Raw genomic sequence first — 17,892 nt, 5'->3', positions numbered from 1 at the left:
GCGACGAGAAACATCCTGTCTCCGAGGGTCTCGCTGACTTGTCACCCCGCCGGTTGTCTCCACTATTAGATAGACGTGCTGCCCGCCTATCTGCACATCGGTAGTTTATGTGTGGTGATGCATTTCACTCCTGCCGAATTACTTCTTCATTTGTTAGCAATGTACATATACAGTTTGGAGGAGCGTGTTTTCATTGTGAAAACTTATTGGGAAACTGAGTCCTTAAAGAGATGCCAAAGTGAGTTTGTAAAGAAGTTTGGAGCTCGAAATCTGCCGTCCAAACCGTGTATTCTGTCATTGGTGAATAAGCTGGAACGTACAGGAACATTAGGGCATAGGCATGATGGAGGACGTTCCCTTTTGGGTTGGGTGTACAGTAACAAGCCACGAACACTACAGGCACTCTGAGAGAACATACAATGAGAACTTCAGGCTACGACCCCAGACCTCCTGCTGAAGACATTTAATAATAAGGAACGGCGCGTGCAGGTGGGCTTGGATGCGAACGGTGGACATTTTTAACACCTGTTTTAAAACATCAGTTTCTCATCAGCCAAGGTATCTACAGTCCAAATTTCAGTACAACAGATCTTCTCTTTTAGAAGTGACAGAAATTTTCCGGGTTAGGCAGCGAGCGAATCACCCTCTACAACATGCAATCATTGTAATGTACATAAAACCTGATATTTTTTTTTAAAGGCAATATTAAATACATACCGATACCAGTTTTGTCTGTGATGTTACAGGGCAAATATATATTTTCCATTTTCTTAACTATAATTTTTCTGGCGTAGATATGTTTGTCCACAGGCGATCGACAGGATCCATTTATATGGCTTATTGAAAGAAGGTGAGTTCCTGCCCTTGATAGTGGTGTATTGCATGTCACGTTCCACTCTTTGCTTATACCCACAGGCAAAGTAGTAAGTAAATGCTTCAAGGGCTGAATTCTACAGTCACAAGCCCAGCGATTGTAAGATAAATCAATATCTGCCCTTAAAACGTGGCTGTACAGGAAGACCAGTGGTGTAATGCTGACCAGAGCATTGTTACTAAGCCTCAGGATCTGAAAAATACAGATGAATAATATGCATAAATTATCATTTAAAGGCATGTAACATTAATTTATTGCACATTTCCATTAGATTTGTGCAAAAAAAAAAAAAAAAAAGTTTTTATGACATTCAAAAATTTAAATTTATTTCTTAAAGGGGTTGTCCACTCCTGAAAATTAGCAGCACGCTGTTAAACAAATAAGTAAAACATGCTCCCCTTACCAGCCCCCCGCTGATTATCTTTTAATGCTGATCATGTTCTGTACTGCCTCTTCTGCCTGAACAGGTATGTGACCACTGCAGTCAGTTACTGGCCACAAAGGTGACTGCAGCCAATCACTGGCCACTGCTGTGGGCTGTAATTGGCTGCAGCAGTCACATGATTTTACAGCCAAAACAGGATGCACAGAGACTGGCCGTGCACATCCTATCCCAATTATAAGGATATGTGACCACTGTAATCAATAACTGGTCGCAGTGATGATGCCCGTCCCTGCAGGAAGAGGAAGGACAGAGACTGGCAAGGAAGCCAGTGAGTGGTGGGAAATCAATAAGGTGAGCATGCTCAAACTTGTTTTTATTTTACTGCATTCTGGATGGCTTTAAAAAAATGATTTTTCTGTGAACAATTCCTTTTACATGAATTTATTATTTGTACTGTTTTTTTTAATCTCTTTTGTTCTCTTCTCTAACACTGGTGCATATCAGAGCTACATGGTACTCACTGGTTAGATTAGTTGTGGGCCTTACCATGGGGCAGTAAGTAGGTCCAAAAATATTAGTGACCAAACCCACTAAGTCTGGTGTATTATACACAAGCGAAAGTAAACGGAGGTGGTCGGAGTAATCTGCAGCACGGCTGTAAAAAGGCACTCATTTTTTAATAAATTTTGGAATATTGACGTTAAAAAACAATTAATTCACAATTGCTCCTGATCTCCTTAGTAGAGTTAAAGGGGTTGTCCGGTCTGAAACTAATAGTCTGCGGCCTCTCTGTGTGACTTCAGACTTATGAATCCCCCCAGTGCACATTGTACGCTGCGAGGATTCGCCGGTCTCTAAGCCGGAAATAGCGGTGATGTATGCAATATGCATACTCCCAGGCAAAAGCTTTCTAGTGTGTGTGGCCACTCTCCATACAAGTGTATTGAGCAAGAGTGTGGCCATCTACTGGGTGCGGCCTAGCTCTATATACTTAATAACACGAAAGAAAAAGGGCTATAAGCTCAAAGAGTATAATCCTAAAATTAATATTTATTTAATCAATTTTAAAATACAAACATGGTAAAATACAGAGACTGCTTAGCAAACTAACACAGAGAGTCAAAAAAGACTAGTGATTTAAAGTGCTTAGTGCCATAACACCACACTATGATGGTATAGATTATACTGTCAAATAGTAGCATATACAAAGATAAAATGGGTCCAGTCAATAAATTGCCAAAGTGAGATGAACACATATTTTTCAGCCTAATCAAATGGCAGGTAACATGTATTAAGATGATAAGAACCACAAAGAAAAGCCATGGCAAGCTTAAATATAACTACTTACAGTGAATGGTGCAAGTCTGTGTCCTCCTCCTGATAAAGTTGTGACTAAACGTGCGTTGGGGCGACGGAGAGGACACAGACTTGCACAATTCACTGTAAGTAGCTATATTTAAGCTTTCCATGACATTTCTTTGAAAGCGGAAAGGAGTGCAGTAAAGCTGACTCGGGTACAAGTGGCAAGTCTTCCTCCCATCGCCGGAGACGTAAAAGAGGCAAAGGGGCTGAACAAATTGTACCCTCTGATAAGATTGATAAAGAGATAAACTTTACAAATGACAAAACCCAGCACTGAGGTAGTCGAGGATGTAAGAAACATAAAACTGACTCAGAGTGGTGGTAGGGTACCAACAGTTAAAATCGCAGTTAAAGAACCACTCCAAGATATAATAGAGAGCAAAAGAGAAACGCGCGTTAATAAAAAAATCTAAAAGAAAAAAAAATATTGTATTTATAGTGGATAATTCACTTAGTCTATTTGGCACTTTTAAGCACTAGTCACTTTATATGTAGCACACTGGCACAATTGTACGTGTTTTTTTAGTCTCATATTTAGAGTGCTTGTATGCACTAAGTGTAAGTCACGCATACGCAGTATTCTTCTTAGTATTCACATCTTAATTTCACTACTGTTGTATGGTTTACTGACAATTTTAGCGCTGGTATATGTTACCCGCTGCCTTTTACCACTCTCTTGTCGGCGGTCCGGTGTCATGTGGTGTAGGCGTGGCGCCGACCCGCTCACGTGAGCGGGACCTGCCTGCTGAGATTGAGGTCTAAGGCGCAATGAGGACGTCTACCTGCGGTTCACTTCAGCGCACTGTTTTTCACTCACTTTAATGAATCACGTGATCGGATGTAATCCCTATTTAAACCGGATGGAGAGCCGGATTTAGCCACGCCCCCTGAGGAAGCGGCAACACATGAACGCGAAACGCGCGTTAATAAAAAAATCTAAAAGAAAAAAAAAAAAAAAAGGGGTACGGAAGCAGGATCCAGATAGGACACTTTGCTAGACATGGGTAATTAGTTTGCTTACTTTTGTCATTTTAGTTCACATGTTTTGATCTGTACAGATATGGTGCATGGTGGCGTTATAGGTCTAGTTTGTACAACTATGTGACTATGCCATTTGTTCTATGTGCCATATATCGGACTTACTACTATTCATGTGCACGTGTTAGGCACCCTTTTGTTATGATTGGATTTACTAGTGTCCTTTTTTGTATACCTGGAACATTGGTTGCACCTATGGATTAGTCACCTTATACAATTTTGTGAATTATTATCTATTATACATTATGTGTATATTTTAGGTGGTTATTACTAAATTTCAACATGATATTTTTATATTTTTTGGGGCTAATTTTGACTCTTGTTTCTCCGGTTTAAATAATAGAGAGCATGCAGGAGAAGTCGAGTATGGAAGCCGCCAACTCTGCACAGTTGGATCAGTTGCATCACCTGGAGTCTGAGCTCTCGGTAGTCAAAGCTCAGGTTGGCAAGAAGGAAGTGCAAGACCAGAACACGGCTTTGGAGTCTAGGAACAAGAACAGTGATGCTCTAAAGATGCTCAAAGGGGCTATAAAAGAGCAGGTCGAACAAGAAAAGGCCCTGAGACAAGCGGCTGAGCACAGGGTGGATGAGCTGGAGAAGGAAGTCTCTGAGATCAGAGGTCACCTATCAACATGGCAAAGTGTGAATTAAGGCCTAAAGGGAAGATGTGGAAGTGCTCAGAGAAACGTTAAGAGGTCTTCTGCAAGAGGAGAATATGGTGTTCGCAGAATTACAGCGGCGGTGCCAGAGTGGTAACGAGGTGAAGCTGCCAATGCCCATCCTGGCCAGGGAGGATGTGCATGAGGCCTTTAGAAAAGCAGTAGAAGCGTGTAGTGTGCACTGGGCGCCCAAGACTCAGCAGTTGGTCATACTGTCAACTAGGGAAGTCACAGTGAAGCGGGTGGCTATCCTGAGGGATATGCACCTACAATGCCTCCGCACAAAACAGATGATCCTTTTGAGGAATAAGAAAGCCGCTCCATGGTTGGAGCATGCCAGGAAAGCTCAAAGTTGGCTGGGGTTGTAGAAGACATCATTCAAGTACTCAGAAATCTGGTGAGGAGAGTCATTGGAAGACATGAAAAGGTGAAGAAAGAACTGGTGAAAAGATCCGGTGTGGCGAGAGTGCAAATTCCAGCAGATGGCGAAGTCCAGGTAGCTGGTGAAGATGGGATGGTTCCATTCGTCATTGTGGGCTCAGGGGAGTGCCTTACGTATATCCAAATGCTCCTGGAATATCGGGTGACATAACCTGAAAGAGATAGAGCAGCTGAGACAGGAAAAACTGCAGATTAATAAACAGCTGCAGGACATAAGATGGCGGCCGACTTCAACTCCAGGTAAAGGGAACAGAAAGGGCCCTCCAAATAATGGAATGGCTGACAGCCAAAGATGTTCAGCAAGCCAATGAGGCCGAGAATCTGCAAGTGGCCGTTCTACTCTCAGTACAAGGCGGAGGGACCTCGACTGTAGCCTCTGTGATGTACTAGATGGGTCAGACTTAGACCAGACAGTAGGCTCGACTGGAGACGGTCATGGAGAGAAAGGTCGGGTGAATGGGCGTACTGGAAAAATGTGGAGACTAAGCAGGGTCTGATGACACAGACAGACTGTGACTTAAGAAACAAAGCTCAACGCCTACATACTGACCGCTGGGGGTGGGGGAGGCCTAACAAGGGTATGGTGAAGAATGACGCTCAAAACCGACTGAGATGGTTTTCTCAACTGGTAGGGCAAGGTGACATGAGTGCCCGGTCTTGGGGCCCCTGGTTTATATCACGTGTTCAACCCCGCAAGTTTGAACAGAGGGAGAGGGTATGTGATACAGTGACTGATGTCATTGTGAATGGCCGGTATGTGTCGCAGAGACAGAGGTTGTCTTCTGCGCTGTCAGCCCGAAATGTTGTTGCTCTGGGACTTGTAGTTCCCCAAGTGTTTGATTTGTTTAAGGGGGCTTACAGGGTTAGTTGGAGAGCTGGGCAGGACTGACTAAATGCACAAACCTCCCACCTATGGGGGTGGTTATAGGTACATAATGTGACCAGGGTTTGGGTCACATATTCAGAGTGTATGGACCTGAATGGTCAGTGTGAGGCCCTGGATGCCCTGTGTGTTTGAATGTCCTGGAGTGGACTGGATCCCTGGAAACACATGGTGAGGCCATGGACTGAAGGCCTGTGTGTTGAAAGTTCCTGGGACTGGTCTTCCTGAATAGCACATGGAGAGGCCGTATGTGCAGAGTCTGTGATGGCACTGCGTTGGGGAAGCTACCGTCATTCTGTGGGTCTGAGACTGTCAGGTGGCCTGGTGAACGAGGCATTGTCTGGGACGGTGATCCCAGTTAGGCAGCTTCCCTGGGAACAAGGACTGACAAGGAGCAGGAGCTCCAGGAAGGTAACTCCAGATAAAGGTGGTTATGGGCAGAGAAGTATCTGCCATTGGAACAGACTGTCGGTGGTTATTATGTTCCATTGATGTATATAATGAACTGTGACGTGACACGGTTTATTAGTCTAAATAAACCGCAATAGACTGTTTATGTGAGAAACCGTGCCTGAGTGCTTTAATCCCATTGCCAAGCGAGTGTCCCCCAACACACTCAGGGAGCGCTATCTCACAATACTTGTATGGAGTAAGACCATACCCACATCACCGCCATTCCCAATTCAAAAACAGGCAAACCCTGGCAGTGCACAGTATGTGTTCTGGGGAGATTAATAAGTCTTAAGTCACACAGTGACCACAGACGTTTTAGACCTGACAACCCCTTTAATAATGTGGCCTAAAAGTCAGCTCCTCGGAGATCATGCCCAGTTTTCTCATCACATCTAAAATTTGATGTGTGAGAAGCATTGCAAATGTTGTGCAAATCTGCAGCACATCATAATACAACTTTGGGCCAATGTGTCTAATTCACCAGCAGCAATGAGGAATATTTTACTATGACCATTTCACAGCACTGCAGGGCATGCAATATTCCTCAGCACAGCATGGACAGCACCCCCCGAGGAAGTCCAATATGCGAAACATGTGTCGGGACGAAGGTACGAACGTACACCATCTTTTCTTCTCACATGGGTGAGCACTATTTTGCACGTTATGTATGCTAAGGGACTTTGGATCTTGCTCTACCATCTACAGTCACACAAGCGTACCCTCTTTCTTTCAGTACACATCTGGACGAGTGCTATGAGAATCCCGTTTTCTTATATGCCATCTTGGGGCCATATCACGGTACTGTCCAGTATGTATACAGTATATCCTTCTCTACTAGCAGGATTTGATATTTCCTATATTGGCTCTTTGTGATATGTTAGGTCCAAGTCCAATATTCTTGGATATTGCGATATATTTACTCTAACCCATGGTGTCGTTCTTTTCTGTCTTCACCAATAACTAATCACAAAATGTTTACCATTAATGTTTTTTATACAATTGAGAAATAAAGTCTTTAAATTGTATTACTAATATGATTGTCGCTCTCATGATATTTGATTTTGAGACACATTGCGCCAATTCTTTGTAGGATTCTCAGCATAGTGCATTCCTGGTGAGGAACATAACTGTACACCTCCCCCAGACCATTTCATCCTATTTTCAGCTCATCATTCAGCCCTACTACATTAGTATGATAATATAAAGAAATACAATCACTGACTAGAAAATGGGTGAACACTGCTTTCATATCATATTTAATGTGAAATCAATCACCTGCAGATTCCTAAGGTCTCTGAACGCATCGGGATCTATTTTGTGAATTCTATTGTCTCTCAGGTCGAGGTTGTGAAGTTGGGTGCAGTTGGCAAAGTCATCCCTCTGTATCCGCAGAATACTGTTAGCAGATAACTGCAGAGTCTGTAGAGATGTCAGTTTCCCAAGGCCTTGAGTGGAAAGACATAAAATGTTATTAAAAATTTATATATGAAGTTTTGTAAGAAAGATATAAATTACATTATTCCAGAATAGGCAGCATCCCACAGGACCTATGAAAAGTTCCAAATACACAGAAGTAAATAACAATAGATTAGGAATATATATGCCGATTTAAAAAAGAAAACACGCTAAAATGCTTCCAAATATTTTCAATAAGTACATATCAGTAGCGGAATGCATGTAGCTACTCCATTTGATTTAAAAATAATTGATTTTAATACGCATCAGTTTTTATATCTGTTCTACTAAAGTTTTCTACATACAGTGGCATGTAAAAGTTTGGGCACCCCTGGTCAAAATTACTGTTATTGTGAACAGTTATGAAAGCTGAAGATGAAATGATCTCTGAAAGGTCTAAAGTTAAAGACGACACATTTCCTTTGTATTTTATTACTCTTTTACATTGTAAAAATTCCAAAAAGCAAAATGGGTCTATGCAAAAGTTTGGGCACCCTTGGAGATTTGTGTGCTAAGATAACTTTGACCAAGGTTACAGACCTTAATTAGCAATCAGTGTTAGGAAAGGCCAGCATTATAAAAACCCAGCCTCCTGTAACCTTGTGCCAAAAAACAGCAGCCATGAGTTCTTCTAAGCGGCTGCCTAGCATTCTGAAAATGAAAATGGTGGAGGCCCACAAAGCAGAAGGCTATAAGAAGATAGCAAAGCATTTTCAAGTTGTCCTTTCCTCAGTTTGTATTAAGAAATGTCAGTTAACAAGAAAAGTGGAGGTCAAGATAAGGTCTGGAAGACCAAGCAAAATTTCAGTAAGAGCTGCTCATAGGATTGCTAGAGAGGCAAATCAGAATCCCCGCTTGACTGCAAAAGACCTTCAGAAAGATTTAGCAGACTCTGATCAGTAGAACAAGGTACCACAACTTCAGAGACACCTGCACAAATATGGCCTTCATGGAAGAGTCATCAGAAGAAAACCTTTCCTGCATCCTCACCATATGATGCTGAATTTTAAGTATGCAAAAGAACACCTAAACAAGTCTGATGCATTTGGAAACAAGTTGTGTGGATTGATGAGGTTAAAATAGAACTCTTAGTCAGCCCTGGGTCTTTTGTCACTTGTGCGACATTGCTATGGCAAATTAGTGCTGCTTCCTATCAGTGGTCGCTAAAGGGCTGCAATGCTGACACTACCCTTGGACAAATGTCAGAAGTTCGGGGAAGGTGTGAGTGCTGCAGCACATTAGTGACTGCGGATTGTTATGTTGCATGAGAGCTGCAGCCTGTTGCTGGAATGGCACTTGTGCTGGAGGTACCTTTTTAATTATTATATTAAACTGGGGAACACAGCATTTAAGTAGTGGACAATGTCTTTAACCCCTTCACAATAAAATGTGATTTTGTTGCCATTTTCTGAGACCCATAACGTTTTTATTTTTCGAGATCTGGGGTTGTTTGAGGGCATATTTTTTGCGCCCTGAGTTGACATTTTTAATGCTACCATTTTGGGGTAATTATGATGTTTTCATTGCCCCTAATTGGATTTTATTACACTGTTGCGCTGCCAAAAAAACATAATTTTGGCGTTTTGATTTTTCTTTCTTGTTACGCTATTTACTGATTTGATTAATTTACTTATATGTTAATACATTGGACTTTTCCAAATGCAGCAATTCCAAATATGTGTATTTTTTAGTTTTTTTAATGGAGCATAAAGGGGGTGATTTGAACTTGTGTTTTTCTTAATTTTTGCATATTTTTTAAAACTTTTTTTCACTTTTTACTGTATATGCTAGTCCCCTTAGGGGACTTGAAGCCGTAATTATCCAATTGCTTGTACTATACATAGCAGTGCATCAGCAATGCTTTGTATGGAGAAAATCACGATCTCCCATTAATGCTAGCTTAACACTGGCTATAACAGAAGGATCGTAATGACAGACACGTGGGTCATCAGTAGACGCAAAGGGGTTAAAGGGGTTGTCCACTACTAGGACAACCTCTTCTTAAATGCGGTGTTCCCTGATAAGAAGCAGTGCGCTTTTGCAATCGCAATGTCACATGAGTTCTGAGAGATCCAGGGCTGACATCACTGGAACTTCCATATTCCATGTAACTATTATAATCTATAGTGCTATTCAAATTTCCATGTCTTTGCATAAACTGTGTGTTTGTGCAAAAGACACAGAGACATGTCCGTTTTTTCAAGCAGCACAGATGACAAAGACCGATACTCAGTCTATGGGTCCATGAAAAACATGTACGGCACACGGATGGCACCAGTGTGAAATCCTGTGCTGTCCGTGTCTAACACTGCAAACTACAGGAGAAGCTTGGTCATTCAGTTCTTTATCAATCATGAAAAACACTGATAGGAAAAACGGACACACGGACCAAACACTGATGGTACCTCCGCCAGTTTTTCACGTATGTGTTTAAACACAGACGTGAATGAGGCCTCATAGCACACGGGTGCCATCTGTGTATCAGCAGAGTGTTGGCCATCTTTTTTCACTTCTTAATCTTTTCCCTATGTATGAAGCAGTTTCAGGAGCTGAGCCAGCAGATTCCAAAGATGTCACACAGTCCACAGCATCTGTCTATAACAGCAGTGACTAGAACTTGCTTTGATAGCTGCTGTTTAACCATTTAAATGCCTCTGTCAAATGACGTGAACTATCTCCAATTACTGCCACAACTATCTTAGTCCTCCTGTGAAGTGCAGATGCATGCTAGGCTTCATGGGAGGACATTATTTTATTTTTATCCTGCAATGCCTTGGTATAATAATATTGTTGATCACAGGTTCCAAACCCGTAAGGAGACTAATAAAGTACAAAATAAAAAAAAAGGTAAAAAAATATAAAACATAAAAATCCAAAATTAACCCATACCACACTTAAAATTTAGTTTTTTTTTTCTATCTCCACACCTCTTTGATTTGCAGTGCATTAAAAAGTGATCAAGTGATCACATTAAACACAAAATTTCTGTTTTGTTTTGATTTTAACACTTACAGTGGGTACGGAAAGTATTCAGACACCTTTAAGTTTTTCACTCTTTGTTTCATTGCAGCCATTTGGTAAATTCAAAAAAGTTCATTTTTTCTCATTAATGTACACTCCGCACCCCATCTTGACTGAAAAAAAACCCCCAGAAATGTAGAAATGTTTGCAAATTTAATAAAGAAAAACATTTCCTTGTGATCCTCCTTGAGATGGCTCTACTCCTTCATTGGAGTCCAGCTGTGTTTAATTAAACTGATAAAACTTGACACACCTGTCTAAAGGTACCTTCACACTAAGCGAAGCTGCAGCGATACAGACAACGATGCCGATCGCTGCAGCGTCGCTGTTTGGTCGCTGGAGAGCTGTCACACAGACCGCTCTCCAGCGACCAACGATGCCGAGGTCCCCGGGTAACCAGGGTAAACATCGGGTTACTAAGCGCAGGGCCACGCTTAGTAACCCGATGTTTACCCTGGTTACCAGTGTAAAATGTAAAAAAACCAAACAGTACATACTCACATTCGCGTCCCCCGGCGTCCGCTTCCCTGCACTGACTGAGTGCCGGCCCTAACAGCAGAGCGGTGACGTCACCGCTGCGCTGTGCTTTTACTTTACGGCCGGCACTCAGTCAGTGCGGGAAGCGGACGGCGGGGGACGTGAAGGTGAGTATGTACTGTTTGGTTTTTTTACATTTTACACTGGTAACCAGGGTAAACATCGGGTTACTAAGCGCGGCCCTGCGCTTAGTAACCCGATATTTACCCTGGTTACCATTGTAAAACATCGCTGACATCGTTGCTTTTGGTGTCAAATACGACGATACACGCCGATCTGACGACCAAATAAAGTTCTGAACTTTCAGCAACGACCAGCGATATCCCAGCAGGATCCAGATCGCTGCTGCGTGTCAAACACAACGATATCGCTAGCCAGGACGCTGCAACGTCACGGATCGCTAGCGATATCGTTTAGTGTGAAGGTACCTTAAGACCTCACAGCTCACAGTGCATGTCAAACCAAATGAGAATCATGAGGTCAAAGGAACTGGCCAAGGAGCTCAGAGACAGAATTGTGGCAAGGCACAGATCTGGCCAAGGTTACAACAGAATTTCTGCAGTGCTCAAGGTTCCTAAGAGCACAGTGGCCTCCATAATCCTTAAATGGAAGAACTTTGGGACCACCAGAAGTCTTGCTAGACCTGGCCATCTAGCCAAACTGAGCAATCGTGGGAGAAGAGCCTTGGTGACAGAGGTAAAGAAGAACCCCAAATCACTAAGCTCCAGAGATGCAGTAGGGAGATGGGAGAAAGTTCCACAAAGTCAACTATCACTGCAGCCCTCCACCAGTCAGGCCTTTATGCAGAGTGGCCCGACAGAAGCTTCTCCTCAGTGCAAGACATATGAAAGCCTACATAGAGTTTGCTAAAAAAACACATGAAGGACTGCCAGACTATGAGAAATAAGATTCTCTAGTTTGATGAGACAAAGATAAACCTTTTTGGTGATAATTCTAAGCGGTATGTGTGGAGAAAACCAGGCAATGCTCATCAACTGCCCAATACAATCCCAACAGTGAAACAAGGTGGTGGCAGCATCATGCTATGGGGGTGTTTTTCAGCTGCAGGGACAGGATGACTGGTTGTCATTGAAGGAAACATGAATGTGGCCAAGTACAGAGATATCCTGGATAAAACCTCTTCCAGAGTGCTCTGGACCTCAGACTTGGCCAAAGGTTCACCTTCCAACAAGACAATGACCCTAAGCACACAGCTAAAATAACAAAGGAGTGGCTTCAGAACAACTCTGTGACCATTCTTGACTGGTGCCAGAGCCCTGACCTAAACCCAATTGAGCATCTCTGGAGAGACCTGAAAATGGCTGTCCACCAACGTTCACCATCCAACCTGACGGAACTGGAGAGGATCTGCAAGGAAGAATGGCGGAGGATCCCCAAATCCAGGTGTGAAAAACTTGTTGCATCATTCCCAAGAAGATTCATGGCTGTACTAGCTCAAAAGGTGCTTCTACTCAATACTGAGCAAAGGGTCTGAAAACTTATGACCATGTGATATTTCAGTTTTTCTTTTTTATTAAATTTGCAAAAATTACTACATTTCTCGTTTTTTTCAGTCAAGATGGGGTGCAGAGTGTAAATGAATGAGAAAAAAAAATGAACTGTTTTGAATTTACCAAATCGCTGCAATGAAACAAAGAGTGAAATTTAAAGGGGTCTGAATACTTTCAGTATCCACTGTAGATTATATATATATAAGTTTTATACTTGAGAACTATTTTCCCATAAAAACAAAACAAAAAAAAAACAACTGGTCCAATTTCTCTTGCATGCAAAAAAGAAAAGACTGGCCATCTGAATCAGGCTTTAGCTGCAGTGAAAGCCAAATCTGCAGTCTACCCAAAGTAATGCTTGCACTGCTGATGTACATGAGCTGTATGGTCCCTTTAGGCTATGTGCACACGCTGCGGATTTTGCTGCGGATCCGCAGCTGCGGGTCCGCAGCGGTTTCCCATGCGTTTACAGTACAATGTAAACCTATGGGAAACTAAATCCGCAGTGCACATGCTGCGGAAAAATCGTGCGGAAACGCAGCAGTTTACATTCCGCAGCATGTCAATTCTTTGTGTGGATTCTGCTGCGGGTTTACACCTGCTCCAATAGAAAACTGCAGGTGTAAATCCGCAGAGGAATCCGCAATACAAACCGCGATAAATCCGCAGGAAAAACCGCAGCGGTTTTGCTCTGCGGATTTAGCAAATCCGCTGCTGAAAAATCCGCAGCCCTCACAGATACGTGTGCACATACCCTTACTGGTCAGAGTATAGGGAGCTAGCTGTGATTAAGCAGCCAGGCTGCATAGTGAGCACACAACATACAGCATGAATAGCGAGACTTTAGCCTTGGATCCCGCTGCAGCTAAAAAAAAAAGATTTTATAAAAAATATAGCACCAACAAGTGAATGTGACCAGTGGCGTAACTTGAAACTCATTGGCCCCGATGCGAAAGCTCCAACGGGGCCCCCAAATATTTTAAATGTTTAATAGCAATAGTCTTTTTCCATAGGCCAAAGGGACTTTTAGGCCCCCCTAGGCTCCAGGGCCCGGGTGCGATTGCAACCCCTGCACCTGTTGTAGTTACACCCCTGACCCATCACTACTTTGTATCGCCCTCAGATAGGGAAGCATAAACCTTGTGCCAGATTCCCTTCAAATGAAGATTTGTCGTATGAGAGTATCCTTTCCTAAAGCGATTCTTCACCTTTGGAGATAAGTGTTTACACATTTCCCATGTAAGTCATCGCGCCTTGTGTTTGCCCCACTGCTTCCTCTGAGTATATCGACCCTTTATCATGCACTAGAGGCATTCCACATGCCACTATGAAAATAGGTAGAAAGGACCGCCAATCTGAGCATAAGAGACAACAGAGTGCAAAAGGATGGTACCTGAAGAAATGTATAGTCATTATTAAGTCCCAGAGTGGAGATTGTTTAAAGTATATTTTCTTATATATGCCATCTTCAAAGGTTGTAAAATCAAAATTCATCAATAAAGTCCAATAAATTCTAGATTCTCTCTGTATCTGTCTTTCTTCTTCATGGTTTGCCCCCTATGAATGCTTTAGTACATTAATGATACAACATGAGGTGAAAAATACATTTACTGCTAAACTAAGTGATCTTACCTTTTGGGACAAAGGTAAGTCTGTTCCTGTCAATCACAAGGCTCTTTAGAGAAACCAATGTTACATCTTTTCCCTCCTGCTCATAATTTATAGAAATCATTGAGATGTAATTATTACTGATGTTTAAAGTTTCCAAAGATGAGAACTTGTAAAAAATATTCAGATGAAAAGAAGATATCCGGTTATTGCTCAGGTTGATGTGTTTCATGGTCTTCAGTAATCTCGGTGCTCGAGGCCAAGAAGGTGATTTCTGTAACTCTTGAAGATTAGTAATTCCAGCTGACGTGCATCTCAGAGAATACACGTGGTCCCAGTGACATCCAGATGTGAAGTTGGTTTCTAGACCTCTAAGAGATCCAGCAAGGAGAAAAGATGTCATCACAAATAGCCAGGAGATCCCCATGGTATCTTAAATGAGCAGAAACAAAATGACAAAATCTATAGTTAGATACAAGATAGAATCTAGCTACTGATATTTTGGGGTAAAAAAATAGGAGGTAATTCAACTTGCCAAAATAAGTAAAATATACCAACCTTACCATTGCCACATTTCTGCTCTTTCAATGCTGCCTGGGAACCCTGCCAGTCTCCAAACATCAAGTTCTGGCAAAATGAGCTGTAAGGATAACATTTCCAAACATAACAAGATATATAGAGGTCGTCTCAGTACGTTCTATTGTGGCGAAGCAGATGTGACCACTGCAGCCAGTCACATGCTTGTCCAGCTGGGACAGGATGTACAAGAACTGAGAAGTAGGCAACATTGAAATAAAAGTTGGACTACCATAGGGGCCATGATAGTGTAAGTATATTTTATCGCATTTAGAAAATGGTGGATTGATTTCTATTAAAAAAAAAACTGTTTAAAGGTGGATAGTCCCTTTTAGCAAATATATAGAATTCTCAAAATAGTAATCTCTTTATCATCATACAGTATATAGTTTCAGTCAATCTAATTTTAGACTCCAACTTGCAGTATCCACCGATCGACCAAACCGCTGCACGACCAGCTCTACCCTCGCCTGCTGTATCCTCACCCATCCCTTGTAGATTGTGAGCCCTCGCGGGCAGGGTCCTCTCTCCTCCTGTACCAGTCGTGACTTGTATTGATTATAAGATGATTGTACTTGTCTTTTATTATGTATACCCCTCCACACATGTAAAGCGCTATGGAATAAATGGCGCTATAATAATAAATAATAACTACAAAACCCTGCCCTTCTCACGGTGTGATTTGCCGCCATTTACCTCTATGTATCATACCCTTGCTGAAGTGTACCAATTGTTCCTAATTTTCTGAAGTTACTTGAATAAAGAGTGTGGGTACGTCACCATTCCAGGTTATGAAGAGGGCTACCTTGGTTAGACAGCGAACAATGGTCATAGGGCTTGATCTTGTGGATGTGCCATATATCTTTGATAGTAACTCCCATTTAAAGAGGAAATCAAACAAGAAATTAAATTCTAAGACAGGTGAGATCACATTAGTGGAGTGCATATTCTAGGACCACCACTAATCTCCAGAAGGACATGCGTAACAGCAGTATATAGAAATCAATGTTCTGAGATACACAACAGTTGTATAGATGGTAGAATGAGCATATAATAGATGGACCAACACTAGGAAAATAAGAGCCAATATAGGAACCAAATCACACCACAATGGAAAGGCAATATATGACTATCAAACAAATTATATAGGAGGTATAAGTGAAATCATGATCAGATAGTAATAGTAAGATGATGATCGGTGGTGCCTACAGTGTAGAGAGAAATTCAAATATTACCTGGTTGTTGGGTAGTATGTGTGCAGCACATGCCCCGACGCGCGTTTAGGACCTCTTCCTTTTTAAGGGCGTGGTAGGCCCCTGATGAAGGACGAGGTCCCAAACAACACCCAGGTATATTTGAATTTCTGTCTACACTGCAGGTGCCCTGATCATCATAATCTATTACTATCTATATTGCCTTTCCATTGTGGTTTGATTTAGTTCTTATATTGGCTCTTATTTTCCTAGTGTTGGTGCATCTATTATATGCTCATTCTACCATCTATACACCTGTTGTGTATCTCAGCACATTTATTTCTATATACTGCTGTTACACATTTTCATGGCCTACTCTCTTTGCCCCCTTATATATTATATTTCCATCGTTTTCCTGTGCAATAATGACACTTTTTCACCATTTGCCTCAATAAAAGTGTTTTATCGTAGTTAACTTGGTACTTGGTCCTGACCATTATTCAGATTTTTCTCCCTTTGTTCTACTGCACTAACCCGAATGGTCTGCCATTCTTTTCCATGCACAAATATGTCACCACCACCTTTGTCAACTCATGTAATATGATTTTATATATATATATATATATATATATATATATATATATATATATATATATATATTTTATTTTATTTTTTTTTTTTTTTATTGCTTTCCAGTGTGTTTTGACTTTAATCTCTGAATATGTAAATTCCTTCTTACATGGAAAGCTAACAGTTTTGACATTTTGGTGGTTTAATTATCTCGAGCCTAGTGACAGGTTCCTTCTAAGGTTATGTTCACATCATGTTTTAGCCACACATCAGTGGCTTCATTGGGGCCTCCATGTAAAGACCTGAAAAAAACGGGATTTACGCATATCTGTCGACAGCGCCTTTTCCATAGTCATTTTATAATCTGTCTGACCTCATTTTAGACAATGCTCTTTTTCAGAGATGCACAAAAACACAATTATGTGCCTGCCTGAAAAAGGTTTAAACTAACGTAAATGATATTAGACAGAGCACAAAATGAGTCCATCTGCTTCATTAAAGTCAATGGCCCTGTTGATGGACATGTCTGAACCCCTTTTTTCAGGGCTTCAGATGGAAGCCTCAATGGAGCCGCTGATATGTGGCTAAAACACGATGTGAACCGAGTCTTATTCTGTAAATCAGTGGTGGTTAATCTCAGATATTTTCATGCAGATATACAACATCTCTTAAAGACAGATATAAAAATTATATTTATAGGTCTTTTTTGAATTATAAAGATCTGTCCAAAAAAATTCTGTACTCAGTACAGTCATGCAGTATAGCCTTCATGTTATCAGCTAAGCTGCAGTGTCGTCTTTCGAGACAGGCAGCTTGGGTGGAGCTGGGCAGGGCTGCTATGTTGGCAGCTGTGTGGATGCAGGTGACGTCCATTCCAAAAGTAGGACAGAAATCATATTTGTAGACTCTGACACATGGGTGGACTGGGTGGTCAGGCTTAATAGCCCACAATAAATGATATTACTGCACTCGGTGTGGTGACATCACTAGTCCCAGACTGGAAAGCTTAGGTGGTCCCACTCCAATATTGCTTTTACCTTGCTGATACCAAAAATTAGACATATCTTAAACTACCTTTATTCATACAGAAAATAGAGCTATTATTTTAAATATCTATATGCAAGCAAGGTCAGAGTTAGACGTACCTGCATGTCTCCACATCTCCGTATGAAGATTCTTGGATTATTGAGGCTGATTCTCCATCTTTCTTTATCCTACTATCTATATCACAAGAGTTTTATCCTGGAATTGTTGAAAGCTGGTCTTGTCGTAGGAGTAGTATCTTGGAGAATCGGAGGCACCTGCTCTGGTATTGTCAGTATCCAG

General features: G+C 41.6%; 1 protein-coding gene across 1 annotated transcript in view; it reads right to left on the bottom strand.

Moving 5' to 3' along the window:
- Nucleotides 1-17,892, bottom strand: part of LRRC66 (leucine rich repeat containing 66) — a 34,217-nt gene extending 16,325 nt beyond the window's left edge. Inside the window, exons 1-4 of the mRNA XM_077279784.1 lie at nucleotides 17,712-17,892; nucleotides 14,252-14,659; nucleotides 7,371-7,540; nucleotides 724-1,066 (exon numbers count right to left, since the gene is read on the bottom strand). Coding sequence (XP_077135899.1) covers nucleotides 724-1,066; nucleotides 7,371-7,540; nucleotides 14,252-14,659; nucleotides 17,712-17,727 — 937 coding nt within the window. The 5' untranslated portion in view covers nucleotides 17,728-17,892. The remainder of the gene's footprint in view (nucleotides 1-723; nucleotides 1,067-7,370; nucleotides 7,541-14,251; nucleotides 14,660-17,711) is intronic.

This window comes from Ranitomeya variabilis, chromosome 1 (genome assembly GCF_051348905.1).
Source record: "Ranitomeya variabilis isolate aRanVar5 chromosome 1, aRanVar5.hap1, whole genome shotgun sequence".
Taxonomy (NCBI): domain Eukaryota; kingdom Metazoa; phylum Chordata; class Amphibia; order Anura; family Dendrobatidae; genus Ranitomeya; species Ranitomeya variabilis.
This window is presented reverse-complemented; position numbering and strand designations above follow the sequence as displayed.